Below are 26,739 nucleotides of genomic sequence, written 5' to 3'. Positions count from 1 at the left end.
AAGGAGTTATAAAGGGGCCAACTTAGTCAATTGTGCGGCAATGGGCTCCAGTAAGACTGACTCTGCCACCCAGGCCCAGGGCAGAGGACCCCCTGCCCTTCCCTGCCCCTTCCTTGCCCTTACTGCAAGTGGACCCCAGCAATTTTGCTGCTCATTCATGTTTAAGAAAGATGCATATGAATGCATTTCTTCCCACTCTCATTTCTTACTCATTGAACATTTACTTTGATTTTTGAAAGGGTAGGAGACTTTGAGTAAGCGCTTTATCCCTATGCCCACCTCTGTCCTCGGCCAGCCCTTAGGACAGACAAATAAATAAGAGGCAGGCCTCACTGTAGAAAAGCCTCAAGTCTAGCAGGGCTGTGACAGAGCAGGGCACTGAGGGTTGGATGGCATCTGGTGAGGCTGCACTCTGGGATGAACTGTGTGGTAAGGGGAAAGGGAAAGACCAGGGAAGGCTCAGGAGACATTAATGCTTCTGTTACTGCCTGAGGGATAACCAGGAACCAGCCTGGCAAGCAGAGAAGGAGACTGGTGCTCCAAGCAGTTTGTGGGAGCTGAAGCTTCATTCTGATCACGGGTTTCTTCCATTTCTGTGGAGTGTCACAGGGTAACGACAAGGGTGCTGGAGTGAGAAGAGTTCAATACTGACTCAAGCTTGATTGTCAGCAAGTCCCTTGCCCTCTTGGAACTTCAGTTTCCTCATTAATGAACTGGTTGTGCTGAAGCACAGTTGACCTGATGCACAGGTGAAACTTAACCTCACACCTGGTCCAGACCAGGTTTCTCTCATGGTAGCTGTTGTGATTAAATTAATCTCCTGATTGTCCAAACATTGACATAAGGCCCCAACGGAGGAAAGGGAGACCCAGGGTAAAATAAGAAAGGATACAAAAATATTTTACTTTTGAAATAATATACTGTCCCAAGTCCGTTTTTGTCTTCTCTTCTAACTCAGTTTTAGGAGGAAAAGTGTCACGTCAACTTTTACATATTAACTGAGTTCAGCACTAGTAAATGAGTTGATGAACAAATGAATGAATAAATGGATAAAATACAAAATACTTCACAGAGTAAATCACTGCAGAAATCTATATTTAAGGAAGAAATTTACATGTCCATCACTTCTGATTATTGAACAACCATAGACCTCTAAACATGATCTTATTCAATTTCCCCAATTAGCCACAATTTATAATGGCAACGCCCAGGAAAAAAAAAAATTAAAGAAAATGATTGCTGTTCCACTCTGTCCCCAGAATTATAAATCAAAATAAAGCAAAAATACATGCATACACAAATAACTATGTACAAATATAAACAGAAAGATAAACAAAAAATCACAATGAAAGATATGAGAAAGTAGAAAAATACTAATTTATTTTTAAAATCTTAAGATAAATCACAAGGATTTGATGAAAAAAATCCACTGACAAATAAATATTCTTTAGATCCCAAAACTAATAATGTAATTCATTCGAAGCTCTGCTTTTGGGAATATTCAATAATATTTCATCAAGGGCTTTAAATGTTTATATCCTTTTTGGCATCATAATTCTACTTTTGAGAATTAGACCTACAGAAATAAATGTAGTAACTGAAAAACATTAGGCATAAAGATGTTCATTACAATGTTATTTATAACTGTAAACAACTGGAAATGACCCAAATGGCAATCAAGAAGGGAATGTTTAAATAAAATTTTTACATCCATTTACATCTATTTGATAAAATACTAATTAGTCACTAAACAATTTTTATAAAGTTTTCCCACATTGTCAGAAAAATGCAGGATAAAATATTATTATAGCATTATAATTATATGCCGTGTTTGTAGAAATTCTAAAAAGGCTAGACAGAAATACACAAGAGGATTCCTGGAACTGCATTTAGGTGGTGAAAAAAAGGAAATCTCTTAAACTTTTCTTAATGGGGACTTATTACATGTAAATCATAAATGTATAACCTAAAGATTTCCTCTCAAAACTGCTTATTATTTTAAAAGTTGATATGGATTGGGGGATATTTGAGTGGATCTGCCGTTGGGTGGACTGCAGAGTCAAAGCATGTGAAAAAGGCTTAGGCACATTTTAATTGGCTACGGTCTACAGAATTCAGGAAGCTGAAGCCCAAGACCATGGGAGGGATACTGAAGACAGTAACTGTGAAGCAGTGAAAAGACCACTGCTCTCATTCTCCTACAAGGAAGCTACACATTTAGTAGAAATAAACTACTACTAAAGCTACACATTTAGTAGAAATAAATGTGGGTTTTGTTCACATGGAGTTCAACTGTTTTTTCCTGCCTCTCTAATTTCCCTTATCTTCCTGTACCTTTTATTTCTTGCTTGCCAGTTTGCTCTCACATTCTCACACTTTTAACTTCAAATCAGAAAAGAAGTTGAGGGTTAGAGATGATAAAATATGTGTTCCTAACATGACTATCTTGGAAAGCTTCTTCTAACTTCACTAAGTATCCCCGCTCTGGACATCCATATTCTTTCCCACATTAAATCAATTGCAGCCATTTGCTGTCCTCTAGAACTTGATTCCTTAACAAAAAGATTAAGTCTGAGACTTCATATTTTGAATTAGGTGATAATGAATATACAACATATAAAAATTCACAGGGTGGGGTTAAAACAGTGTTTAGAGGGAAGTTCATAGCTCTGATACTTATATTAGGAAAGAAAACAAGTGTAAAAGTAATGATGTAGGTTTTAACGTTAAGAAGCTAGAAGAGGTAAGATAAAATTATAACCAAAGTAAAATAGAAGAAAATATTTTATGCGCAAAAAAGTTGAAATCAATAAAATATAAAAACAACAGTGAAAATCATTGAAGACGGAAATTGGTATTTTTGAACAGAAAAACCATGCTTATAGATTAGAAGATTCAGTATTATAAAAATGTAAGTCTTCCCTGAAATGATCCTTATATTAAATGTAATAACGATCAAAATCTCAACAGGCATTTTTGAAGAAATTGACAAAATGATTCTAAAATTCAAGTGGAAATGTAAAGAATCTGAAATTGCCCAATCTTGTAAAAGAAGAATGAAGTTGAAGGACTTACAATACCTGATTTAAGGAATTATTTTAAAACTTCAATAATCAAGATATTTTTGTATTGCATAAGAGTAGTTATATGGATCAATGGAACAGAATAGAGTCCAGAAATAGACCAACACATACATGGCCAGTTGACTGTCAATCAAGGCATGTAGTCAACTGATTAAATGCAAATTATCTTAATAATGGTAATAGGTCAATAGAATAAAATGAATAGGCAAGTTACAGACTAAGAATTATATTTGTAGTACTTATATTTGATCAAGGACTTCTATCCAGAATATATAAATTAATGAATATAAATCAGCAATGAGAAGATGGAAAACCAAATAAATATTAACAAAAAAAGCACACATTTTATGAAAGAAGATACATGAATGGCCAATAAGCACATGGAAACATGCCCAGCATCACTAGTCCCCAAAGAGAAGCAAATTAAAATAATAATCAGATTTATGTTCATACCCACTAAATTGGCTGCAACCAAAAATACTGGCAACACTAATGCAGGATAGGACATTCAGCAACTGGGACTTACAAGTATGTAAGGATTATATTACCAGAGGTGATGTAAAGTAGCATAAGCACATAGGAGGTAGTTTCATAATGACCTAGGAATTTCACCCTTTCAAATTTAGCAAAGAAAAACGGAGACATGTCTCAACAAAGTACTTGTATAGTATTGTTCATATTGTCATATTTATGGTAGCCCTGAATTGGCAACAACTACAATGTATGTTAATTGGAGAATAAATAAGCAAATCAAGGTCTATTCATACAATAGAATATCATTCACACACACACACAAAAGAAGTACTGATATGCACAACTCCATGGGTAAATCTCACAGACGTTTTGTTGGGTGAAAGAAGGAAACACAAATACATATATTCGGTATAATTCCATTTATATGAACTACAAGAGCAGGTAAATTTAATGTGTGGTGCTAGAAATCTGCAAGTGGTTTTCTCTGGGGATGAGGAGAAGTGTCTAGAAAGTGACAAAAGAAAATTTTTGCAGGTGATGGAAACAGGTATCTTGTTTTGGGTGATTATTACAGAATTGCATAAATTGTCTAAACTCATGAAATAGATACTATATGTGTATTTTAATTGCACCTCATAAAAGACTAAGTGCTATTGCCCTTTTTAAAAAATCTTTTTCGTGGCTGGGTGCGGTGGCTCACGTCTGTAATCCCAGCACTTTGGGAGGCTGAGGCAGGTGGATCACCTGAGGTCAGGAGTTTGAGACCAGCCTGGCCAAAATGGAGAAACCTCTTCTCTACTAAAAATACAAAAATCAGCTGGGCATGGTGGCACATGCCCATAATCCTTGCTACTCAGGAGGCTGAGGCAGGAGAATCGCTTGAACCTGGGGAGATGGAGGTTGCGAGCTGATATTGTACCATTGCACTCCAGCCTGGGCAACAAGAGCAAAACTCCATCTCAGAAAATAAACAAACAAACAAACAAATACCCTTTCTAACATACAGCAGTTGCTAAGATAGTTTGCTGACACCTGCTGAATGTATACCTTGTGCTACAATCCACATTGGATGCTTTAGACCCTATACATTGGTACACTTGCAACTAATCTGGACAGACCTTCCTCAAGTATCACAGATAGTACAGCAAGGTGAATATACTTGTTCAATGCCACAGACTAGGTTGAACATAAAATTTAAACACACATTTTCTAACTCCTAAAAGGAAGATGCTACTCAAACTACATTTCTTGAATGGATAAGTTCATAAATGAATGAATAAAGAGAAGATACCATCCAAGTTGCAAAATAGATATAGGGTCTTTTGAGCAGGTACAAAAGATATAGACATGAATGATTCACCAATGTGAGTGTCTGAGAGGGAAAGAGGCTTACAAAATCCCCAATCCATACTCACTTGGAAGCAGTGAAATAACAGAATTTCTTGGATCATGGCTACAAGGGCTCTTGCTGTTGTAGAGAGCAGTATTTTTGCTTTGCACCACACAGGTAGCTATCTAGTCTACATCCACTTCCATCATCTTGGTCAAATTCTCTTGATCTTTGAATCTAGCATCCCCAAAGTGCAAAGAAGTGCCCACCCATATAAGCCTCGCCCTACTCCTCAGTAGGAATTTCCAGCATGCCATGGAACCAGGAGCTGCCACACATGAGGTCACCTTTCTTACCTTGCCCTTTCCAAATGGAGGGTTATCTGGGTGCCAAAGTTCCTGATCCTACTGTGGAAGACTGCCATCCTTCTAGGAATCAGCTTCTCTGCCACAGATGTAGTCCCTGACACTAAGCAGAGATTGTGTGCAAGGAGAGCAACCCTGTTACAGAGCAGAAAGGAAGAGGAAGGGAGCAAATGTTGGTGCTAAGAGGTGATGCCCACATGCAATCTAGTGCAAGGACAAGCATTAGATCAGGGGTGGAAATAAGATTTGTGGGCCCATTTTCTTCCTACATTTGCATTCACACTTTGTGACTTCAGCTATATTTATTGAGAGGAAAACACCACCTTTTGTTACCACCAAATGCTGACCTAAAAAACTCCTTCCCTCTGAAAAATACTATCTCCAGCCACAGGGTCTGAAACAAGCTACTCGTCTATTTATTCAAAGGGCTCAATGAGCTGTGAAGACTGACATTTAAACTATTAGCGCTATATTCTATTTGACAGTGTTATTAAATATTAGGTTTGATTTATGGAAAGGCTTAATCAATTGGTGGTCCAGGTCAGCCCTGGCACTGAGCAGAAATTGGGTTATGCTGGATGTTGCTTGATGAAGTTGATCAAGCTAAAGAAAAAAAAAATCCCATCAGCAATATTAAAATCTGACTTCACGTGATGAAGTTATTATCATATAAATTTGAACCATTTGCCAGCTCAATTCTGCATCTCCAAGTTTCTGTAATGGATATTTTAATAGTTTGAAAATCAAAAGATAAAGTCACAGACTTCAATAACCTTTGCCATGACACATGGAAGGAGCAGTATGGCTGCCAAACATGGGAGCTGGGCATATATCTTCCTACTTTGGTGTCAGAGAGGGAAGGAAATAAAAGCACAAGCAAAGTATACACAACGGGGTGGAAACACAATGAGATGTAGAAAAGACGAGATTACCACCCCATGGGAAGAGGCACGAGTAGAATGAGGTTTTGGTGACCATGCCACTAATTACTCACATCTGTGTGAACCTTAGGCAAGTCACTTAGTTTCTCTGAGGCTCAGGTCCAGTTTCTACATCTTGGAGATAATAATCAAGTAGTCAGTTTCAGATGAAAGTATGAATGTATGTAAATGATCTGGCCCAGTGCCTGGGATGTAGAGATTGCTCAACAGATTTCAGAGGGAGACCAGGCCAGACCAGCAGTAAAGCTGGGTCTCAGTGCAGTGAGGGAGAAGTTTCTAGGCCATCAGAGACAGACCTAGAGGACAAAAAGGGGCAGAGCCCAAATGCTACAAGATGGTACAGAGCTGGATGATGCACTATTAGAGGCACCTATGAGCTGTTAAATGGTGCAGAGCTGCAGCAGGAGCTTCTTAGTAGAGATGCCTGTGCACTATTCCATCATACAGAGTTAGAGGATATGCTACCTATTAATGGTAACTGTGTGCTATGAGATGATGCACAGCTAGAGGCAATGTCCCTGGGTTGCCCCTGTCTAGACCAGGAGTCCTCAAACTTTTTCTATAAAGGAACAGATAATAGATATTTTAGGCTTTGTGGGCCATATATCTTTATCATAACTATTCAACTCTGCTGAAATAGCAGGAAAGCAGCCATAAATAACTTGTAAATAAATGAGTCGGGCTGTTTTCCAATAAACCTTTATAAAACAAGCTGTAGGTCAGATTTGAGCAGGAGTCAGAGTTTGCCAATCCTTGGTCTAGTCTTTCCTTAGGCCTGATAGGTGCATGTGGCTGACAGAAATGGAAGCAGCCTCTCTCCTCTCTCTTTGTGACACATCTTTCAGGACCAGGAAAATCTTATCCCCTACAGAAGGTTATCAAGAGACAAGCCTGACAGGAACCCTGGAGCTATTTCTCTTGTCCCTTCCACCATGAAATCTAAAGAGGGTAACCTGCTAATTGATGACAGGAACCTTGTCTCCAATTTATCTGCCTCTGCTCAGTCAGACAGCAAACAGATGACTCATTCAGGGACAATCCTGTATTCATTGAGACTTACTGGGTGCCAGGCAGGTTTGTTGTGAAAATGGTGTGTTGTAGTCTCTTCATAAATAAAAATTCCCTCCTGTCCCAAATTCTTTCATATTTGCCTCATCAAAGTCTGACAAGATCTCACTTGTCCTTATCTTACTGGCCACTGGCATGGTAAATCCTTTATTTGCATCTTTTGCTACTGATTTTTTAACGTTGTTGTATTCATGAATAAGACTCTATCTCCAGAGGGTTAGTGATTTCCTAAGTGCCGCCAATAGACAAGGAGTAGTTAGAACAATAAGGAAGTGTTTCTCTAATGACTCATCCCCAGGTTTATTACCCTCCAGAGGCTCAATGGTGTGTGTTGGCATGAAGGAGTGGGTCCCAGAGGTGAGCCAACCATGACATAACCCTTCTCCAGTTCTGATATCGTGGACAAGTGATCACTGTAAACAATTCCCCATCTAAATTGGTTTCATGTCATTAAAAGCCTTAGCACTCCCAAGGAGAAAATAACAGCAGCTCTCCAGGGTCACCCTCTGTACCAACTTCCTTGACTTTTGCAGTAATTAGACATTGCTCTGCTACCAAACACTTCCTGAAAATGGAGCTGAGTCACCAAAGAGCAACTGAAAATTAGCAGTGTGATTGTCTGTCAATTGCTAAAGAAGCTTCCAGAAGAAGCCCCTCGGTGGGCAACTCCTCACCTTTGCCAGGCTTCCCACATTGCATGGCAGCAGACTCTGTTTGGGATTTGGAGAGGCTGTTCCTCCCTGAATACTAGGCCCATAATTCCCTACTTGTTGGATTTGTCCTGCAGTTTCTGGATTCAAGTTGTCATCCTCACTTAGGGCACAGCCATCTCCAGACTGGTCTGCTCTGGGCTCAGGGATTCACAAGCTTACTGAAGCCATAGTCTGGGGGCAGGGGGCAGAGGGGCCACTCCATAGAAGTAGGGAAGAGGACAAATTTCAGACAAGCATTTAAGTCCAGTAGTCATCCAAACAGGCACATGAAGAAGGAGGATTTGAGAGTAAATCTGAGCTTTTCTTCCAGTAAAAAAAAAAGCAGCACACTTCATTGTCTGACAATACTATAAACTCACTTTTATGACACTAGTTATAAAACCCCTAACATTTGTCTAGTGCTGGCAGTCGGTTTCTTTTTCTTAGAGATCCAAATGCAAGAGAGAGATTTGTGATCTCAAAGCCAGCTTGGGGTTCATAAAATGAAGGTATCATGAAAACAATCCATCCTATGTACTAAAAAAGATTAAATTCTATACCATGAAGTGATAGGCATTGATAAAAAATCCTTTGTTTGCATCCTTTGCTACTGATTTTTTAACATTGTTGTATTCGTGAGTAAGACTCTAAATATCACCAGAGGGTGAGTGGTTTCCTAAGTGCCACCAATGGACAAGGGGTAGCTAGAATAATGATGATGTGTTTCTCTAATGACTCATCTCCAGATTTATCACCATCCAGAGGGCTCGATGGTGTTTGTTGGCCTTTCTGAGGCATAAGCAGGCACATGTCACCTGCCAAGAGGGAAGGGGTGGGTACTTGTGAGGAGTCCAGCATTGCCTTGCTTGGTGTGGACTTGCATTTGGAAGAGTAGGGAGGTGAGCAGAATGAGATCAATGACAACTTTTGCTTCAGGATACCCGTACATTTCTCCTGGAATGGCTGTCTTTTTGAATTAACTCATTAACTAATTTTGTAAAATCTCCTGCTAATCTAAACCTAACACCAACCCTGCCTTACCCATAATGTCCTTCTCTCTTCCCTGCTGCTTTGGCTCTCCCACCTGTAGCAACCACTGTGGTGAATCTTGTATTTTATCATTGCTTTGGATGTGCATATGTATATTTTATACATTTTTAAGAGGGCATAATATTCTGTGTTACCTTCTATTAGTTGACCTGTATGAAATTGTCTTTAATGGTTTATTTTACTCAATATCATCCTGCTAAGATTCATCCATTTCATTGTAGCCAACATCTTTCTTTATATTGTTAGTGGTCATTTGGATGGTTTCCAGGGTTTTGGTTCTACAGGAAGTGCTACCGTGGCCTTTCTTGTCTCCAAAAGTGTATGTGGACATTTATTTTGGGTCGATACATTGGAGTGTAATTGCTGGGCCATACGGTATGTAAGTGTTCCATTTTATAAGAGAATGCTAAGCTCTTCTCCAAAGCGATTGTACTGAGCACACCCTCACCAGCAATTAACCAACTGTTACTCCACGTCTTCTTCACCACCTCTCATTTTGTGCCAAACTAATTGGTGTAAAATGATATAATCTTTATGGTCTTGATTTGCATTTCACAGATCACTAATAATTTTGAACATCTCTTCATTTGATTATTGGCCATTTGTGTTGCCTCTTCTGTGTCAGGCCTGTGCAAGCCTCTTGCTATTTTCCTATTAAGTTGTTTGAGCTTTTCTTATTGATATATTCTTGATAGTAATCTTGCATTGGTTATATGTATTGTAAATATCCCCTCCCAGTATGTGACTTGCCTTTTTATTTTATTTAAAGTGACTTGTAATGAACAGAAATTTAACAAAGTCAAAAGTAGCTATCTTTTTATTTTTCTAAGCAGTGCTTTTTTTTTAGCATTATGCAATGAATCTTCATAAGACCCTGTGAGGATGACAGTACTGGCTCTCTCTGAGAGTCAAAGAAAGCCAGGAAAAGGAACTCGAAGGCCATTTGGCCCAGGCCTCACATGCACAAAAGGCCTTAAATCAACATTGTGTTCATTATCTTCAAATGAGGTCACCTACAGCCACAAAGATTCACTGTCAGGGATGAAAGAAGACCCTGCAGCTTAAGGCTAGAGCACCATCCTTTGCAGTGAAGTGAGAACTATGAGGTTTTAATAAATCTTGTAAGCATGAGAATAGCACAGTTACACCGCATTCTATTATTATTGTCAAAGTATCACTTTGTTAAATCTAAACATTCAAAATTTATCATGATATGTATTGTCAGATCATTTAAATCTCTAAGGAGACCCCCAAATGGAAAGTTGCCCAGGTCTTTCTCAACTCCAAGAGTTCCCAGACAGGGAGAATGGTGTGCTCCATTTCACAATGTTGGTAACTTACAAAACTGGAATTCACACCTAAATGTGTCAAGCTCCAGAGCCTAGACACATTCTGCTGTTCAATGTGGCTAAATGGCAAGGAAAAGTCATCCTGAGCATGGAAGCATACAAGTCATCCTATGCACAACCGTCTTCCCAGTGGGCCTCACTCCACATGGTACCACAGCTAGGTGCCCCAGCCTGTCACGGGATAGAGGCTGCACTCTGTCTGATGCCCATGTGTTTCCAAAGCAAAGGGGGACTCAGGCCTCTTTCCCTTGACCCCTCTGGGGCACATCAGGGAAGGGCTGGCAGATTGCTGAGGACCATGAAGGGCAGGGTAGTGGGCCTTAGTGGCCCCACAGCTTGCCCCAGGCTGTCCTGACATCCAACGCTCTCTGCAGGAAGGCCAAGATGTCACTGGAGTGGCTGGGGGGCAGCACAGGGATGAGTGTATGTGTTGGTTGGGGGGTAAGGTGTGAGTGCGCCTGTGAGGGTATACATGAGGAGACTCCACAGAGGTGGCAGGATGGGTCTGGGAGGGAAGGGATAGGAGGAGACACTGAGGCAGTTGGTCTGCTCAGAGAGGCAGCAGTGCTGACCAGGTGGCTGCACATATCTCTGGTCCTATTCTCTAATGACCTCAGGACAGTAGCCGTCACATGTGGGGGTCACTGGACAGGAGGACCCCACCACCAGCAGCAAAATCATAACACCTGCCTTCATCCCACCACATTCTTCTTCATTGACCTCCAAGGGCTCTACAGCTGCACATGAGTGGATAAATGCCAATTCCCCAGATTGGAACCCAAGGAGTCATGAGTCAGAACCATCCAATCCTCAGCTGTATAAGAGGATAATAACGCTGAATTCGAGTCATTGTGGGAAATTGACTGAAACAAATGAGCAACATCTAACAGTGCTGAAGAGCATCATGGGCTTTCTCCTCCCTTCTTCCCTCTGGCACTGGTATCTTCCCACCTGTCCTCCCAAGGCTTTGCCTGGTAAGGCTCTATCCCAGGCTCTCCGCCCTTATCCCCATCTCTGAGGCACACCTCTTCTCACAGTACGGCCCCAGAGATGAGCCCAGCCCACCTGGCTGACCCTTTCCCTGTGTGCAGACTTCCCCAACCAGACCCCCAGGCTAACCACAGTGGGCCACCCTCTCCCCAACACCCTCCCTTCACTCCTGCACCTCTTCCTTGGTACTCTGCTTCTGCTTTTGCCAAGTGTTCTCACCTGGGGTGGACAGGTCTCTTGGTGCCACCCTCCTATGAGCCCATGAGGAGGGTGGGCCAAAGGTCAGGCTTAATCTGCCTGCTCCTCCCCAGCCAGCACCACTCTGCAAACTTGGAGGTCTCTAAGGAGCAGCTGCTCTACTTCTGCTGCCCAGAAGGGGCATCCACCTAAAGAATGTGTGTGATGGGCCGGGCGCAGTGGCTCAAGCCTGTAATCCCAGCACTTTGGGAGGCCGAGACGGGCGGATCATATCCACAAGGTCAGGAGATCGAGACCATCCTGGCTAACATGGTGAAACCCCGTCTCTACTAAAAAATACAAAAAACCAGCCGGGCGAGGTGGCTGGCGCCTGCAGTCCCAGCTACTCGGGAGGCTGAGGCAGGAGAATGGCATAAACCTGGGAGGTGGAGCTTGCAATGAGCTGAGATCCGGCCACTGCACTCCAGCCTGGGCGACAGAGCGAGACTCCGTCTCAAAAAAAAAAAAAAAAAGAATGTGTGTGATGGATTGCCCCGCAGGTAACAGGGCTGCTCAGAGTCAGATGCCTCTGGAGGTATCTCTCACCTGGGGGATGACCACCCCGTGGCCCTGTCACAGTGCACGTGCCCAAGCGCCAGCTCCCTGCCTACCTTCCTGATGCCTTCTGAAGGACTGGATACACAGTTGTCAGCCCCTCCGTTCTTGCTGATGGTCCGCCAGAGTTCGGCAAACGTGCTGTCCTGCTCCAGGGGGTTGGTGCCCTTGGCCCGGAAGTATTCATATACAGCAGAATCCCAGACGGTGCCATAAGACATCTCCACTTGTTTGGACAAGTCCTGGAAAGTCCTGAAATGCAGAAAGACAGCGAGGCATGAGTACATGCTGTGCACTGCACACTGCAAGGTTACAAATGGGCTGCAAGGCTCTTCTGAAGTCCAAGCCCAGCATGGCCCACTATCCACATTCTTCATTCCCAATCCCCCAAAGTTTGAGTCCCTCAGCCCGGAGAGGGCCTCATTCAATTACAGGTATGTTTTCTCAGTGTAGATTAATTCAATAAGATGACTGGGCGCCTAAAACCAGGTTCTTTACTGAACTGGAGGGATAAAAGGATGAATAAGACATGATTCTTGCCTTTAAGGAGCTTATAGTTCAGCTATAGAAGCAGACATATAGACAGAGAATCATAGTATCAAAGAGTCAGGGCAACATGGGAGGCTGTTTGCTGCGGATCTCCAACTCATATGCCTGCAGAGGCTGCACAGGAAAAAGGCCTATGTTGGCAATATGGACGATAATGATGGCTGGCCTGTGACATTCAGAGACAGCATGGGGAAGAAACGCACTCAGAGACCAACTGACTCAGGGTAAATTAAGAGGCATCCCTCCAAAGCTTGCAGCTGTGCTAGGGGTCTAGCCAATTATTGACTTTGAATGCTCCCCTCCCCATGACCTCCCTGACCAATTTGGTTTTTGAAAAAATAAAGTAAATTGGATTTTTATATCTCTCCTGATTTTCAAATGTTGACCATTATTTAAAAGATAATGAAAAAAACAAAGCACTTCTGAAGGCCTTGGGTTTGCTTTCCTTACAGGAGTGGCAGGTGGCTCCAGCCAGGTGCACATCAGAGGCGGGATTTCACGAAACAACAGCCATCGGCAGCCCAAGAGCAGACTTCTGAGCTAGGGGCAGAGGAGGAGATTCCTCTGGGGAAGGACGAATAGGCACAGCAGGAAGAACCAGTCGCTATGAAGATTTCACTTGCTTCAGAAGAGCGTACTTGGCTCAGCATGTTGAGAAAATGTCATGTACCAAACAGAATTGCAAAATAAAAAAAAGCCCAGTGGGGAGCTAGCCTCTCTCTCCAGGTTCCAGCCTGATCACTCTTTACTTATTTCTCTTCTAGAAATCTGTCTCTCCTCTTTATCAACCCACACCATCATCCCTCCCTCTCTCTGAGTCACCGTTTCCACAGGAAGAGCCAGTCTTCTCAACTGGATCTACACAACCCTCCATCTTCTGGTCTCATTTCTGGCTGTTCTCCCCACCTGCACACAGCACCGTAGCCAACCTTGAAATAAGAAATCCCACACACTTCCCATCCGTGGCACCAGGCCACACTGCTCCCTCTGCCTGGAATCCCTTTATCTTCCTCCTCTAACAACACCTCTACAAGCCCGTTGAAAATCCAGCAGCCAACAGCTGCCTCTTTCCTTGGGGAGCTGTCCCCATCCCAGCCTCCCTGTGCCCTCTCCACACCTTGTGGGCTTCTGTGGCAGCACGAGCTCACCGGGACTTCAGAGGGCCACATGCCAGAGCAGAGACAAGCAAGGGCTCTGGAGTCCAATTACCTACCTTGCCTGTCTGCCCTCCACAACCAACACTGTGGTCCAGAAAAGTTAGTTAACTTATCTGTGCCTCAGTTTCCAAATCTTTTAATAATGGAGATAGAAGCAGAGCCTGTGGCAGAGGATTGCTATGAGGATTAAATGGGATTTGTGTTCAGCTCTCAGAGCAGTCCCTGACTACCGTGATTATTCAGGTCCCCAGTGGACTATACGAATTGAGGACTGGAGCTGAAGGAGCCCCTTTTTTGCATCCATGGCCCTGGACCAATGCTGACAGCAGCCTCCCCAGCCAGCACACAGAAGGCCCAGCTGTGGATGCTTCCCCTTGCTTCAGAGACACATGCCACAGCACTCCTTAGATCCCTGCTATGTGGCCCAGAAACAGAGCTCAGTATTCGTTTCAATACATTACAGATGAAAGGAAACATAAAATAACAAATTCGATGAAGAAATCTTTCTAATTATTGTTCATTATTTATATCTAATTGAAGCAAGATGTTCCCTTGCCTGAAGGGCCCCAAAGGTTGCAACTCTGCCGTAATCTGCCTGTAATGAAAGGAGGAGGATCTTTTTTTTCCCACATTTTAAAAAATTTTTCTCACGGTAATACAAACAAACACAAGGCTTTGATGAATGAGAAACATCAGGATGAATTACATAGTTGAGTCTAAATACTGAGCTGCTCTGAATTGCTGCAGTTTTCATGAGTGTGGAACGAATGGGTAACTGCCAGGGATCTCCAAACTGTTTCATCCCCACATTTGAAATGGAGATTTTCTCTCTCCTCTTGGTATTATTCATGAAGGTGCCCATGTCCAGAGGCTCAGAAAACGTCTCTGGATAAGAAGCAGGCAGCCCAAATGTTTATGGCTTCATGTTCATTTCTGTTCCAGTAGACCTCACTGTTCCAACCCCAAAATGGCACCCCCATCTTCTTTGAATCTTACTGCTCAGACCCACGGTCATAGCCTCCATTCATCCATCACCTCTCATAGCCACAAATTTGTGCAGAGGAATCTCTCCCATCTCAGACATGCACTCGATCTTTCAACAAAGGTTTCCAGGCTCACTAATGCCCAGCACAGGGGGCACTATCATCTTATTCCAGGGTGAATAAACTTATGGAAGGCTACCTGGGATGTTAAACAGAGGGACCCAACAGTTCATCCACGAAAGCCATCATCTCCCTGAGGAAGTCATCCTCTTGTCACAGCACAGAGTTTTGGAGGGGACACACAGGGAGGAATAAAGGAGAATGGGGACAGCCAGGCATCCAGACTGCCAAGCCAATAGTGGCAGTCAGCAGAAGACAGATGCTGAAGTCAGATAGGACGCCCATTCAAGCAAGTGAGGGAGGCTTCACCTGGAGAAGGCTGTGCTAGCAGTACACTCAATTTAGAACTTTTCTGAAGTCAGTCTCTTTAGCAACAACTGCTACAAAGTGTCCAGGTACCTCTACCACAGAGAGATGAAGAAGACATGCCCATCACAGGTGTGGTCTCTATTAACCTCACATGTACAATGCAACTCGCTGATGTCATTCAACCAGTTATTTCACCAACAGTTCCTGAATGTCTACTAGGTAAGGCACAGTGCACACCAAGCAAGGAATACATGGCAGGCATCATCAGGGGGTGAGTGGTCAGAGAAGTAAAGCAACAGTGACCAAACAATATGAGAGACATTAAAATACAGGTCTGTATGGGGGACCCCAGAAGCACAGAAAAGTAGCTAACCCATAGGTAGGAGCTAAAGAAATGCTTCCTAGAAGTGGGAACATTAAGCTGAGTCAGAAAGAACGGGTAGAGGCAGTCAGATGGAGAACCAAAGGGTAGAATGTTCCTAGAAGAGAAGGTATTACCTGAGAAGGCATTTGGGTAATGAAAACAGGTGGCTTATTCGGGACACAAACCAGGGAGCAATTCACATCAGCTAAAAAGACATAGGTGATGGAATTTGGCAGTCCTGGGTGTGGATGCTCCCTCTGAATGCCTTCACTGTTTGACATAGACCAGTAGCTCTCAAAGTGTGATCCTCAGAGCTGCAGTGTCAGCACCTCGGGCCTTATGAGAAATGCAAATCCTTGGGCCCCACTCCAGACATACTGAGTCAGAAACTCTGAGGGTGGTGCTCAGCAGTCTATGTTTCCACAACCCTCCAAATGATGCACGCAAGCTCGAGAACCATGGACTGGGGCAAGTCATTTAATCTCTGAGGCCTTAGATTTCAAAACTCATACCCAACTCACAGGGTTTTTGAAGATTAATGATCCCAGACATACACCTGGTACACAGTTAATGTTTAACAAATGCTAGCCCTTCTAGTAGACTGCTTATCAGTAGTTCAAATGGTTGGAGCACTGGGCTCATGTGAAGGAGTCATGGGTAACAGGCCAGAGTAGTCACACCTAGATGGAAGCAAGCATGGGCAAGCCGCATGTCTAAGCTTCCAGGCTAATGTGATTGGAGCCTATCTCCCCATTTGCCCATCTGTCTCCCCATTGAGAAGCCTATGGCCCATCTTGTTTCCATCTTGTTGCCAAGGTACATGCAAATGCTCCCCTATCAGCCCACAATTTGCTGCCATGTCAACAGCACACACTTCAGGCACTCAGGATACCTAAAGGGATGACTTGCAGAAGTCTGAACCCAGGATGAGCATAGAGACACCAAAACTCCTCTAGCAGGAAATCTGGACATTTGCTTTGTGGGTCGTCATAGTAACAGCCTAGCAGAGGCTACCCCGGGAAAGTAGTGAAGTCCTAGGCAAGGAACTGCTCAGGAAGAATGGCCTCAAAAGCATCAGACCCAGGCTGCCCACCAGAGTCTGCACTGGCTCATGAAATACCATGGTGCAAGCTTGTGTATCCCTTGAGCCTCACTTCTGTTTGCTGCCTATCTTCTTACTTCACCTTTTGATAATATTTTGTGTTGGAATCCTCCCCTGACAAAGCCTACACTCTCCTCCAATCTTATGTTTAAATCAGTATCTTCTACTCAAGTGTGTCCTACCAAAACTGGGTTTGAGACCAATGCGAGCTGCTTCTCTGTGTCTCCTGACCTGGATTACCGATTTTTGAAATTTCCACAAGCTAAAAGCATAGCTGATACCTTTGAGCACATCAGATTGTCTTGCAAAAGGACTTTGTAAGCATCCCTTGCCTCTGAGAACACTGTCCTCTAATTAAACATGCACCTCCAGAGAAGACCCACCATGCATCCTTCAGCTGTGGCCAAGGATATTCTCCCCAGCTTGGTACCACCTCCTTTCCTCCCCACACCTTTCTCCATAAATCAGTCTTACTATTTCCTTGATATATGTTCATTAACAAAGAGATAAATGTGTTTGCATTATGAGAAAAATCAATAACACGCAGAATTTATAAATACATCTTTGCATGTTACAAAAATATTTACATTGGCAATGGAGATAAACACACTTGCAACAAGAGCAGAATCAATATTCAGTATATGTAATGGATTTCAACAATGGTGGGGATGTCATAAGCATGGGCCTGATACATTTGGATCTGGAAGTCCTATTACTCTTCCTTAAGGAGAAAACAACATGGTAGAGTGTCTCAAAAGACACGGGAGGGTGGGGATATCCATCCTGGTGACTTGAAACTTTCATAGCTACAGCCTACAGATGCCTTTACTATCATTCCAGCAGTCTCGATTTTCTATCTCATGTCTGACTCTACAAGAGATGATGCTGCAATCATCAAAAGAATCCAGATTGCCTGGCTAGGGCTCCACAACTGGCTTCCAGAGGGCACCATGACCCACCCTGGTGCACATTGATAAGCCTCTCCTGGTTTTCTTCCCCAGGGTGCCCCACGGCCTCTCTAATCTGTCACCCATGCAGGGGAAGGCTTCCTAGGTGTCTTCCTTCTTTCATTCACTTGTCATTCAAACAACCCTATTTCCTGTGCATCTGCCTGCATTAGACAGTGCTCCAGGTCTGGTGATAGGGCATGAATGGCACCAAGTTCCTACTTTTGTGGATTTTACATAGTTGAGATGAGACAAAGAAACAAACATCAATGACAACAGCAACAATACAATAACTAGGTAATGCCAGGGTCAGCAAACTTTCTGGAAAGGGACAGATAGTGCCTATGTGGTCTCTGAGGGCCACACAAGACTCAGTCACATATTCTTTGTTTTTGTTTTGTTTTCCAACATTTAAAACATTTTTAAAAAGGAAAAGCAGTCTTGGCTTGCAGGCTGTGTCAAAGCAGGCTGCAGGCCCTCTGAAGGCCTGTGGGGTATCGTCGGCTGACCCCTGCAGCTCTGTAACAAGTGATGAAAAAGGCTATGAAGATTAATAAAGCAGAGCAAGGGTGAGATAAAATGATGGAGGCAGTGATTACATAAAGTAGCCAGGGTGGATTTTGAGCCATTGGAGTTGACATCTAGGGCATGTGTTTCTCTAGTATCTGTCCTCGCACTGGACTAAGAGGAGCAGAGAGGAGTGAACTCGCAGAGGCTGGGGCTGAGGCCTGCTGGGGCTGTCCTGCCAAGGAGCTGAGACAGGGAAGCCAAGGAGCCAGCTTATGAACCTCTCCTACCTTGGAATATTTACCCAGGGACCTTCCAGGAAGCCTGGGAAAGGTGATGCTTGGGTGTACACAGGTGCTGTGGTTAGAATACTGTCTCCGCCAAAACTCATGTTGAAACTTAATTCCCAATGTGGCAGTATTGAGAGGTGGGGCCATTGAGAGGTGATTGGATCATGAAGACTCTGCCTTGATGAATGGATTAACCCAGCCATGGACTAATCAGTCATCATGGGAGGGGAGACGGTATTTTTATAAGAAGAAGAGAGGCTTAAGCTGGGATGCAAGTAGGCTTGGGCCCCTATCCACGTGATGCCCTGCACCACCACATGACACTGCAGGGAGAAGGTGCATACCAGATGCAGCTGCTGGACCTTGGACTTCTCAGCCTCCAGAACTGTAAGAAATAAATGCCCTTTAAAAAAAAAAATAAACTATCCAGTTGAAGGTATTCTGTTATAAGCGAGAAAAAATAGACTAAGAAAACAGTTCTCCTTTGTATCCAAAGCCTAGTCAGGGTGTGATTTGGAGTAGTGAGCAGAGGGACTGCAGATCCAAACACTGTATGAGAACACTTAGTGACCCACAGGGTGAGGGCTGCAGGGCCCACGGCAGGAAAATGCATGCTTCCACAGGCCACAGAGCCCTTCTTCCAACCTGTGCCTGAAAGCCAGCCTCGGAGGGCCAGTTGAGGTGCCCTCCCTCCTCACCTTCCTTCCCTCCACGGTGTTTTCTCTCCAAATCCCACTTCTTCAATTGCTATTGAAATTAAAAGACATCCAAAATAAACGGCTAGAAAGACTCAAAGCATTTGAATATATTTACATACTTGTAAAAAGTAACAATTAATAAATGTAAATAAATATAAAAACAAAAGCAAAAGGGATAAGCAGTGAACTTCTGCAAGACTTCCACTTCTTACAAACACATTTTTGTAAAATTTGCATTTTTATTATGCTATAAATAAAAAATGTGATCTGAATGATTTTAAATATCCTGCTTCTGCCCAAGCATCAGTTCTGGGCCTTGAGAACTGAGCTCTGTGCTCTCTTCTATCCTCTACGTCCACCTCTCCTCCTGGGTTAGCCTCCCATCAGCCAAGATCCATTGAGAGGCAGGAGTTCTCTCTACCAGCCCCATCAAACAACCTGTCCACAGCCACGAGGAGGCTGTGATAGTTGTATCTTCAGTCCCAACAGCAAGACAAACATGTCAGACTAACTCAAAGTGGTCCGAGGCCATCCCAGGTACTTAGGGCCCATCAGTACTCAGGCTCCCATACCAAGGCAGGCTGGAGTTTCCTCACTTCTGCACTTTCTGCCTGAATTCAACCCAGGCCTGGTGCCCTGGTCCCAAAGCAGACTGTGAATTCCTAAACATGGGCATATGTGATACTTGTTTCTGATTTGCCAAACTCAGCCTAGATCCTGTATGTAAGCAGAGCTCAGTAATAGGAGCTGTGAAAATCACCTTGATGAGGTCAGATAATTGTGGGCCAGGTGCTAAGCCAAGTCAGGAGCTCAATGTCCACACTATTCACTAGGTCAATTCTGGGGCTTCTATTTCCCCCAGCAAAGGAGGCTTAGTGTAGAGCCTTCAGTGCTTCAGTGCTGCCTCCTCCAGCTTTTCTTGGCTACCCTACTTTTGGGGTGCCAGCCTGGAAGACCTCCTGCTCACTCGGGCCTCCAAGTCTTCACTCAGGTTCATTGCCTGCCTTCTTTGCTGTGCCCTGCCTTTGTCAGGTGACTAAAACATACCTACCCTGAAGGAATCAGCTCAGCTGTCACGTTGTATTGAAAGAGCGGATCCATGCCCACTGGATCTAAGTCCTATGTGCTCTGGACTTGGCCCTATCCTAATGTTTTCACCTTTGAGCTTCCTGTGTTGTCTGCCCACCTCAACCCTGAGCTCCCCCAGGGAATGGACTCTGTGTTCATCTCTGAATTTCTATCACCCCGCATACAGGCTGACAGACATTAGGAGCTGAGTTCATGTTTTCTGGAAGAATGAACTCTGTTTTAAAACAATTTTGTGTTTAGAAGTGAATGGCTGAATATGGCTGGGAGAAGATCCAAGCTAACCACCAGCATGGTGATTCTAACTTTAGAATCATGACCACTAGCCTCCAGGGGACCCTTAAAGCTGCCTAGATCTTCTAAATCTCCCCATGCACTTCCTCCTCCCACGTTCTCAGATGACTCTCAGACAATGAGGCTGCTTCTTGTTTCCTAAGAAGGGAGAAGCCATCGGTGGAGAACTTTGCTTTTCCAGAGAACTCCCTTCTCAAAAACTACCGAACAGAATAGTTGCCTTCCATCCTTTTAAAATGACAGTTTTGTTTTTTCTCCCATGTATGTCTAACTTTGTTTGTCTCTTAGATCCCAGACATTCTTGCTTTCTCAAAGTACATTGCTCTTCCACTTCATGGAAGAGCACCTCTATCTTCCTCATCATGAAATTATTTCTCTCTGCAGATCATTTCCATTGGCTTGAAAATACACACATACATCTTCTCTCTCAAAAAAAAAAAAAAAAAAAAAATCCTATGAAATGACTTCCTCCTCCAACCACCCTTCCAGCTCTTCTTCTGGAGAGTTATCTATGATTACTGCCTCCATTACCCTCTTCCCATTTCTCAGAAACCTGGCTTACTCCAGTTTTCATCCCACTGCTGATCTGAAGCAACTTTCATCAAGGTCATTAATGATCTCCCAAATACAGTGGCCAATCCTCGGTCTTCACATCCCCCCGACCAGTAGCATTTGACAAGCCAACCACTCTCCTAGATGCCCTTCTTTCATTTGGTTTGCAGAAATTGCTCTTGCTCAGTCCTCCTCCCACCTTGGAGGACCTCCTTATTCATTTCCTTTCCTAGTTCTTCTTTCTGTTCTCAGACTCTGAATTTTGGAATCTTCCAGAGGTCAGACCACAGATTCCTTATCTTCTGGGTTGCAGGACTTTTGCCACAATCTCATCATGTCAGTTGTCTGTAGATGCAGCCATACATTGATGACCACAGTGGGACACCCCAGCCCTGACCCACCCCATTCACTCCTGGCAATCACCCACCTGACCACTTCATTTGGATGGCTAATAGATCTTCACAATAAAAATGTTCAAACTTGAGCTCTTAAATCACTAACCCCTAAATCATGCCTACTCTTCCTTTAGTTCTCCCATCTCAGTCAAACACTGCTCTATTCTTTGAGATGCTGTAGCCAAGAGCCTTGAAATCACTACTGACTTCTTTCTTATGTATCACACATACAAATTTCAGCATTTCCTAGCTCTTTTTCTATCAAGATACATCTAGAATCAGATCACTTATCATGACCTTCACTCTGCATCTTATCTGGACAGTGAGCTAGTCTGTCTAAGAAACTCCTTGCTTCCCCCTTTAACCCCTACAGCTATTCCCTGGGGAGGTCAAGCAGAGTGATCCTTTAAAAATCTATGCCAGATCATGTCACCTCATCATTCAAAGCCCTCCAATGACTTCTTGACTCCAAAGTCAAAGGGAGCATCCAAAGTCCTCACATGGCCTGAAAGGTCCCAGGTTATGTGGACCCCAATATATCTACTCTCACTCTACCAGCCTCCCTGCCTTCCCACCTCGGGGTTTCTGTAGTTTTTTTATTAACCTTATCCTGGTTTACTCTTACCTCAGATTTGTAATTGGCTCACTCTCTCAGGGTCTGAGTCGAATCAAATGTTACCTTCTCCATGATGCCTTTGTTGACAATCTTTTACAAAATACAACATCCCTTAAATTATATGAAAAAAATACAAAAACACATCACAACTTGACATATATGGCTGCTTAATGTTAGTTCCCCTCCTAGAATGGGACTCGGCTATTTGTTTTGTTGCTATATCACCAGTGCTTACAACTTGAGTGACCAATCACCCCAGTTTGCTTGGGAACTAGAGATTTCCTGGAAGCAAGACTTTCAGTGCTAGAACCAGAAAAGTTCTAGCCAAACTGGGATAATATGCCCCCTACCTACAATAGTGCCCAGCTCAAGGTAAACACTCAGATGAACATAGGTTATATGTATGAATCATATATGAATGACTTGGCCTTTTTCTTGCCTTTAAAACATCTAGTTTGGATATTCTGTTGGAAAAATCTTCATCTTGGGTTGACTAGTCTCCCTTCAGGACAACTGTGAGTCAATCATCTGCAGAGAAGCAGGCCTAGTAATAGTTTGAGGTGCTTGAACCAAAAAACTGTGGCCCTGAGCCAGGAGGCACAGCACAAAGCTACATGGCTTCAGGCTGTCCAGGAACAGATTGCTAAGGAGTCTGGGAATCAGATCTAGTTCTTTAGGCTCAATCTGCAGGGTGCTGAAACTTCATGATACAGGTTTTTTGTGGGTGCAGTGGAAATCAGCATCCACCAATTAAGAGAATTCTCCTGGGACACAGTTGTTGTCTGCTCCCCTGGCTCCTGTGTCCCTGCCACTCCATGGGAGTCCTGCCAGCCAGCAAGACCTCCACGCCAAGAACATGGCTAGCTCCCAGCTCTCAACACCCGCAAATATTTGCTGTCACAAATCAAGATAAAAGCAGGATGCACCATTAACCTTTAATATATCAGTGCTGGGGCTCTTAATCCATTATGAAGCTGTCACAAATGTGTCTGAAATGCAAATCAGGGCAGCAGCCCTTGGGGAGGCTGTGAAGGTGCCTTCTTCCCCTTCTGGCATAGCCTGCATCACCCTGTACTCCAGAGAAACAGCCTGAGCCTCTTCTCTCCCTGCTAATACTATCTTTCCTTCCCTCTTCTTCTTTTCAAATGTCTGCCTGAACCCTCTAGTGTGTCATCTTCCCCAGCAGTCACTTGATATGCCAGAAGAAAGATACAATGAGACTAACTTCCAGACCCTGTGCTAACACTTGCTTTATACTGTTTCACTGAACCTTGGCAATAGCCCTTTCATAGTTATTATTGCTAGCCCCCTCATTTTACAGATTAAAAATCAAGGCTTCAGGAGATTAAGGAATTTATGGAAGGTCACAGAAGCAGCAAGTACAAGAGCTGTCTTCACACTCAGGACTGCTTGGTACAAAAACCTGTCCATATTAGTATCATCCTATGGTGATATTAAGTAGCTCATAGCTAAGCGAGGAGGGCAAACAGGCACATGGACCATTAGAAACATCATGCAAAACTGTGCTAGAATGAAGCATAGAGTCATGGGAACATGAAGTTGAACTTGTCCCTGCTTAGCAGACAAGGAACTAGGGCTGTGAGCAAAGAGGGAGGGTTCATGGGAAGGGTGAGGGTAAGGCTGAGACTTAAGGAGAAACAGGAAATGGACATGCAGAAGAGATAAATAAAAAATGTTCTGTGCAAAGATAACACTGCATTGTTTAAATCATAGATGTGTGTGAGAAAGAGAAATCTTCTGGGAACTAGTAATAGTTTACTAGGAGACAGCAGAAATGGTATATTACTAAGCACTAAGAATAGGATTGCAGGACAATTGTCCATAAAATACTTAGAGGATTGTTATAATGGAATTTTTGTGGAAGTGCAAAGATAATGGAAAAATGATAAGCTATCGATGCTCCCTAGACAATTATGGGGCCAGAGAATGTGTGAGCTGAGTGGGTGGAGACATCCTATACTGTGGACAGTGAGGAAGCCACTGCAGAAAGTATGCCACACGTATTTTAGAATGCAGAGCTGAGAAGCAGCTGTGAGTCCATGTGCTTGCACATATGTGTGCGTGCATAAATGTGCACACCTGTTCAGGCCTGCGTGTATTCATGTAAGAATGTATACTCAAGGGCCCCAGAGCAGGAAGAAGAGAGGAAAGATAGAAGAGAGTGTTGCTGGAGGGCCAGGACAATTGGATAGGGGTATGCCATTTGCTATGACTAACTTTAAAATAAAGGAGTGGTTGTGAGTTCCTCAGTGGTTGGATGGGGACCCCAGAGGAGGTGGATTCATGTGGCAGAGAGCCCAACCAAAGCAGCTGGTGAAGGGATCACAGCACACAAGACATCTGCCTGCCTGAGCTTGTTTATGGATCTGAGCAGTCAGTACTCATGGTGCAAGAAAACAGACTAAGGCTCTTCCCTTGTGGGACAGCTGGAGGAAAAATACTAGCACACATGGGCCAGTGATTGAACAATGCAAAACCAGCTGTAATTAAATGTGAAGCTACAAGATCTAGCTGTTTCGAATCAGTTTGCAGAAAATCACATTAACAAGGATATAGACTCTGATGGGAAGTTTAGGAAAGGGAATTGGGAGGAGAAGTTGTGCTCTATCATTGATGAGTCTTGTCTGAGTTCAGAGAATGGGAGGATTCCTACTCTGTGCCATGTGCTGTTACATGGGCTAGCGCATTTCATTCTCAGAACCACCCTCTGTGGTAAGCTATTCTTCCCATCTTATGGATAAGGAAATTATGAAGTTTTTGAAGCTGGTCCATGCCAAAGCCAAGTTGAGCTTGTTGAGCTGTTGATGCTAAGCTGTTCCAGGCCTGGATCTCCTAGATGCCTTAGCTATCTTCCCAAACCAGCTCCAATTAGGGATGATGTCCATGCCATGAAACTTTCGGTTACAACTATTTTTATCTTGGACACTATTTCTCTTGTGGCACGATTAGCAATGCCAGGTGCCAGTCACAGTACCCCAAGAGCTCCACACACCAAATAACCTTGACCTGGCATGCTCTCTGGCCTGTGACAGAGACTATCTGCTGCAGGTGCCTGCATTCCCCAGGGCATCAATGGGAGCCCGCCTATGCCCCAATCAGGACCAGGATACTGGCAGGATAGGGCATGGCGCTGTTTTTTGTTCTTTGAAGTAATTATTCATCCCATTGACTTTTTAGGGTTTGGGCAAGACACTCAGGATAACTCTGCCAGTATCCAACAGTGTTTGTCCAGTTGGAGCAAAACATCCCACTACAGAACACTAGATACACCACCATGGAAAGGTTATTGGAAAAAACACAGATGGACAAAAACATCTGGGGATAGCCAAACATATCCAGACCTGGTGCCAGTTCCTCTTTCATGGGATCCTTGTGACAGCCCTGGGAGAACAGTCCTAATTCTTAGGACCCTGGGAGGTAAGGTGAATTCCCCAGAGAATCTGAGACTCATATCAATTTATGCAGGACCCTACAGCTGGTCATGAGAAGAGATGATCATATATGCTAGCCTGTTCTGGCTGAAGTCTGGTTCTAAATATCAAACCTCTTAAGCAGAGAAAACAAGGGAAGCAACACATTGCAGTTCAGGCGCTATCTCACCAGGAGTCCAGGGCCTGGATTCTGGACCCTGCCTAGGGAACATGGCATTTCCTTGCTCTTAGGAGTACTCATGCTGGAGTGGCAGGGCAGGGAAGCGGTTCAGAACCTGGGCAATGGAGTCAGAGTGTGCTTTCAAATATTACTCTACATCTTGCTAGCTCTGTGGCCGTGGATAAGCTACCTAACCTCTCTGTGCTTCAGTGTTCTCATCTATACAACAGGAATATTCATGGATTGAATGAATTCAGGCAGAGCACTGAGCATAGTGCCAGTCTGTGGGAAGCATCTAGTAAGTGTTAGCTATCATTATGAGCTTCAGTTTCCCCAATGATTACATGAGGGAATGATGCTATGCCAGTGCTTGTAAACTGCCAACCTGCATGCCCAGTACAGAAGTGGCTGGTTTGGCTAGCATGCTCTTTGCCTGCTTTGAATCTGCATTTTTTTTTTTTAGCCTGGGTCTGTGATTTTTGAGTCATCACAGGCTCAGCACTCTGGTCTTAGACCGACATTTACATTCTCTGCTTAGCCCTGTAAACACTGCGATGGAAACCCACTGGACAAGATGATCCATCAGGCCTTTTCCTGCTGTGATATTTCATGATTCTATGGCCTGGGCTGGAACTAAAAGACTTATCTTGTTTAGGATTCTCTCTTCCAGAAAAGCAGCATCATGGGCTTTTTTCTCTGAAACATAGCTGTTTTCTCTGAAAACTAGAATCTCATTTTGCAGTGTCTGTTGGGACTCAGAGCTACCACGGGGAGCATCTCACAGAGAATAGACCTCTAGTGATTAAAATGTAGTGTGCTCAGACGCCAGCAGCTTTGCCTCTGCAGGATGCTGGAAGCCACCTCCTCAGAAGCAGGGACCCAGGGAGCTTGTCCCCAAGTCACACACACCAAGGCTACAGCGACACTGCACCCAATGGGGCAAAGCAAATCAACCACCTTCAAAGGCACCAGCTCAGGTCATTGTGGTCTTTTCTGACTCTTAAGAACATAACACGTCCCCGTA

The 26,739-nt window shown here is 43.8% G+C and overlaps 1 protein-coding gene across 1 annotated transcript in view; it reads right to left on the bottom strand.

Moving 5' to 3' along the window:
• The window catches only part of GRID1 (glutamate ionotropic receptor delta type subunit 1), a 791,729-nt gene that overhangs the window by 36,236 nt on the left and 728,754 nt on the right, over window positions 1-26,739 (bottom strand). Inside the window, exon 13 of the mRNA XM_030940876.1 lies at window positions 12,191-12,386. Coding sequence (XP_030796736.1) covers window positions 12,191-12,386 — 196 coding nt within the window. The remainder of the gene's footprint in view (window positions 1-12,190; window positions 12,387-26,739) is intronic.

Source organism: Rhinopithecus roxellana, chromosome 11, assembly GCF_007565055.1.
Source record: "Rhinopithecus roxellana isolate Shanxi Qingling chromosome 11, ASM756505v1, whole genome shotgun sequence".
NCBI classification, from domain to species: Eukaryota; Metazoa; Chordata; class Mammalia; order Primates; family Cercopithecidae; genus Rhinopithecus; species Rhinopithecus roxellana.
The sequence above is the reverse complement of the archived record's forward strand: the minus strand, read 5'-3'. Positions and strand labels throughout refer to the sequence as shown.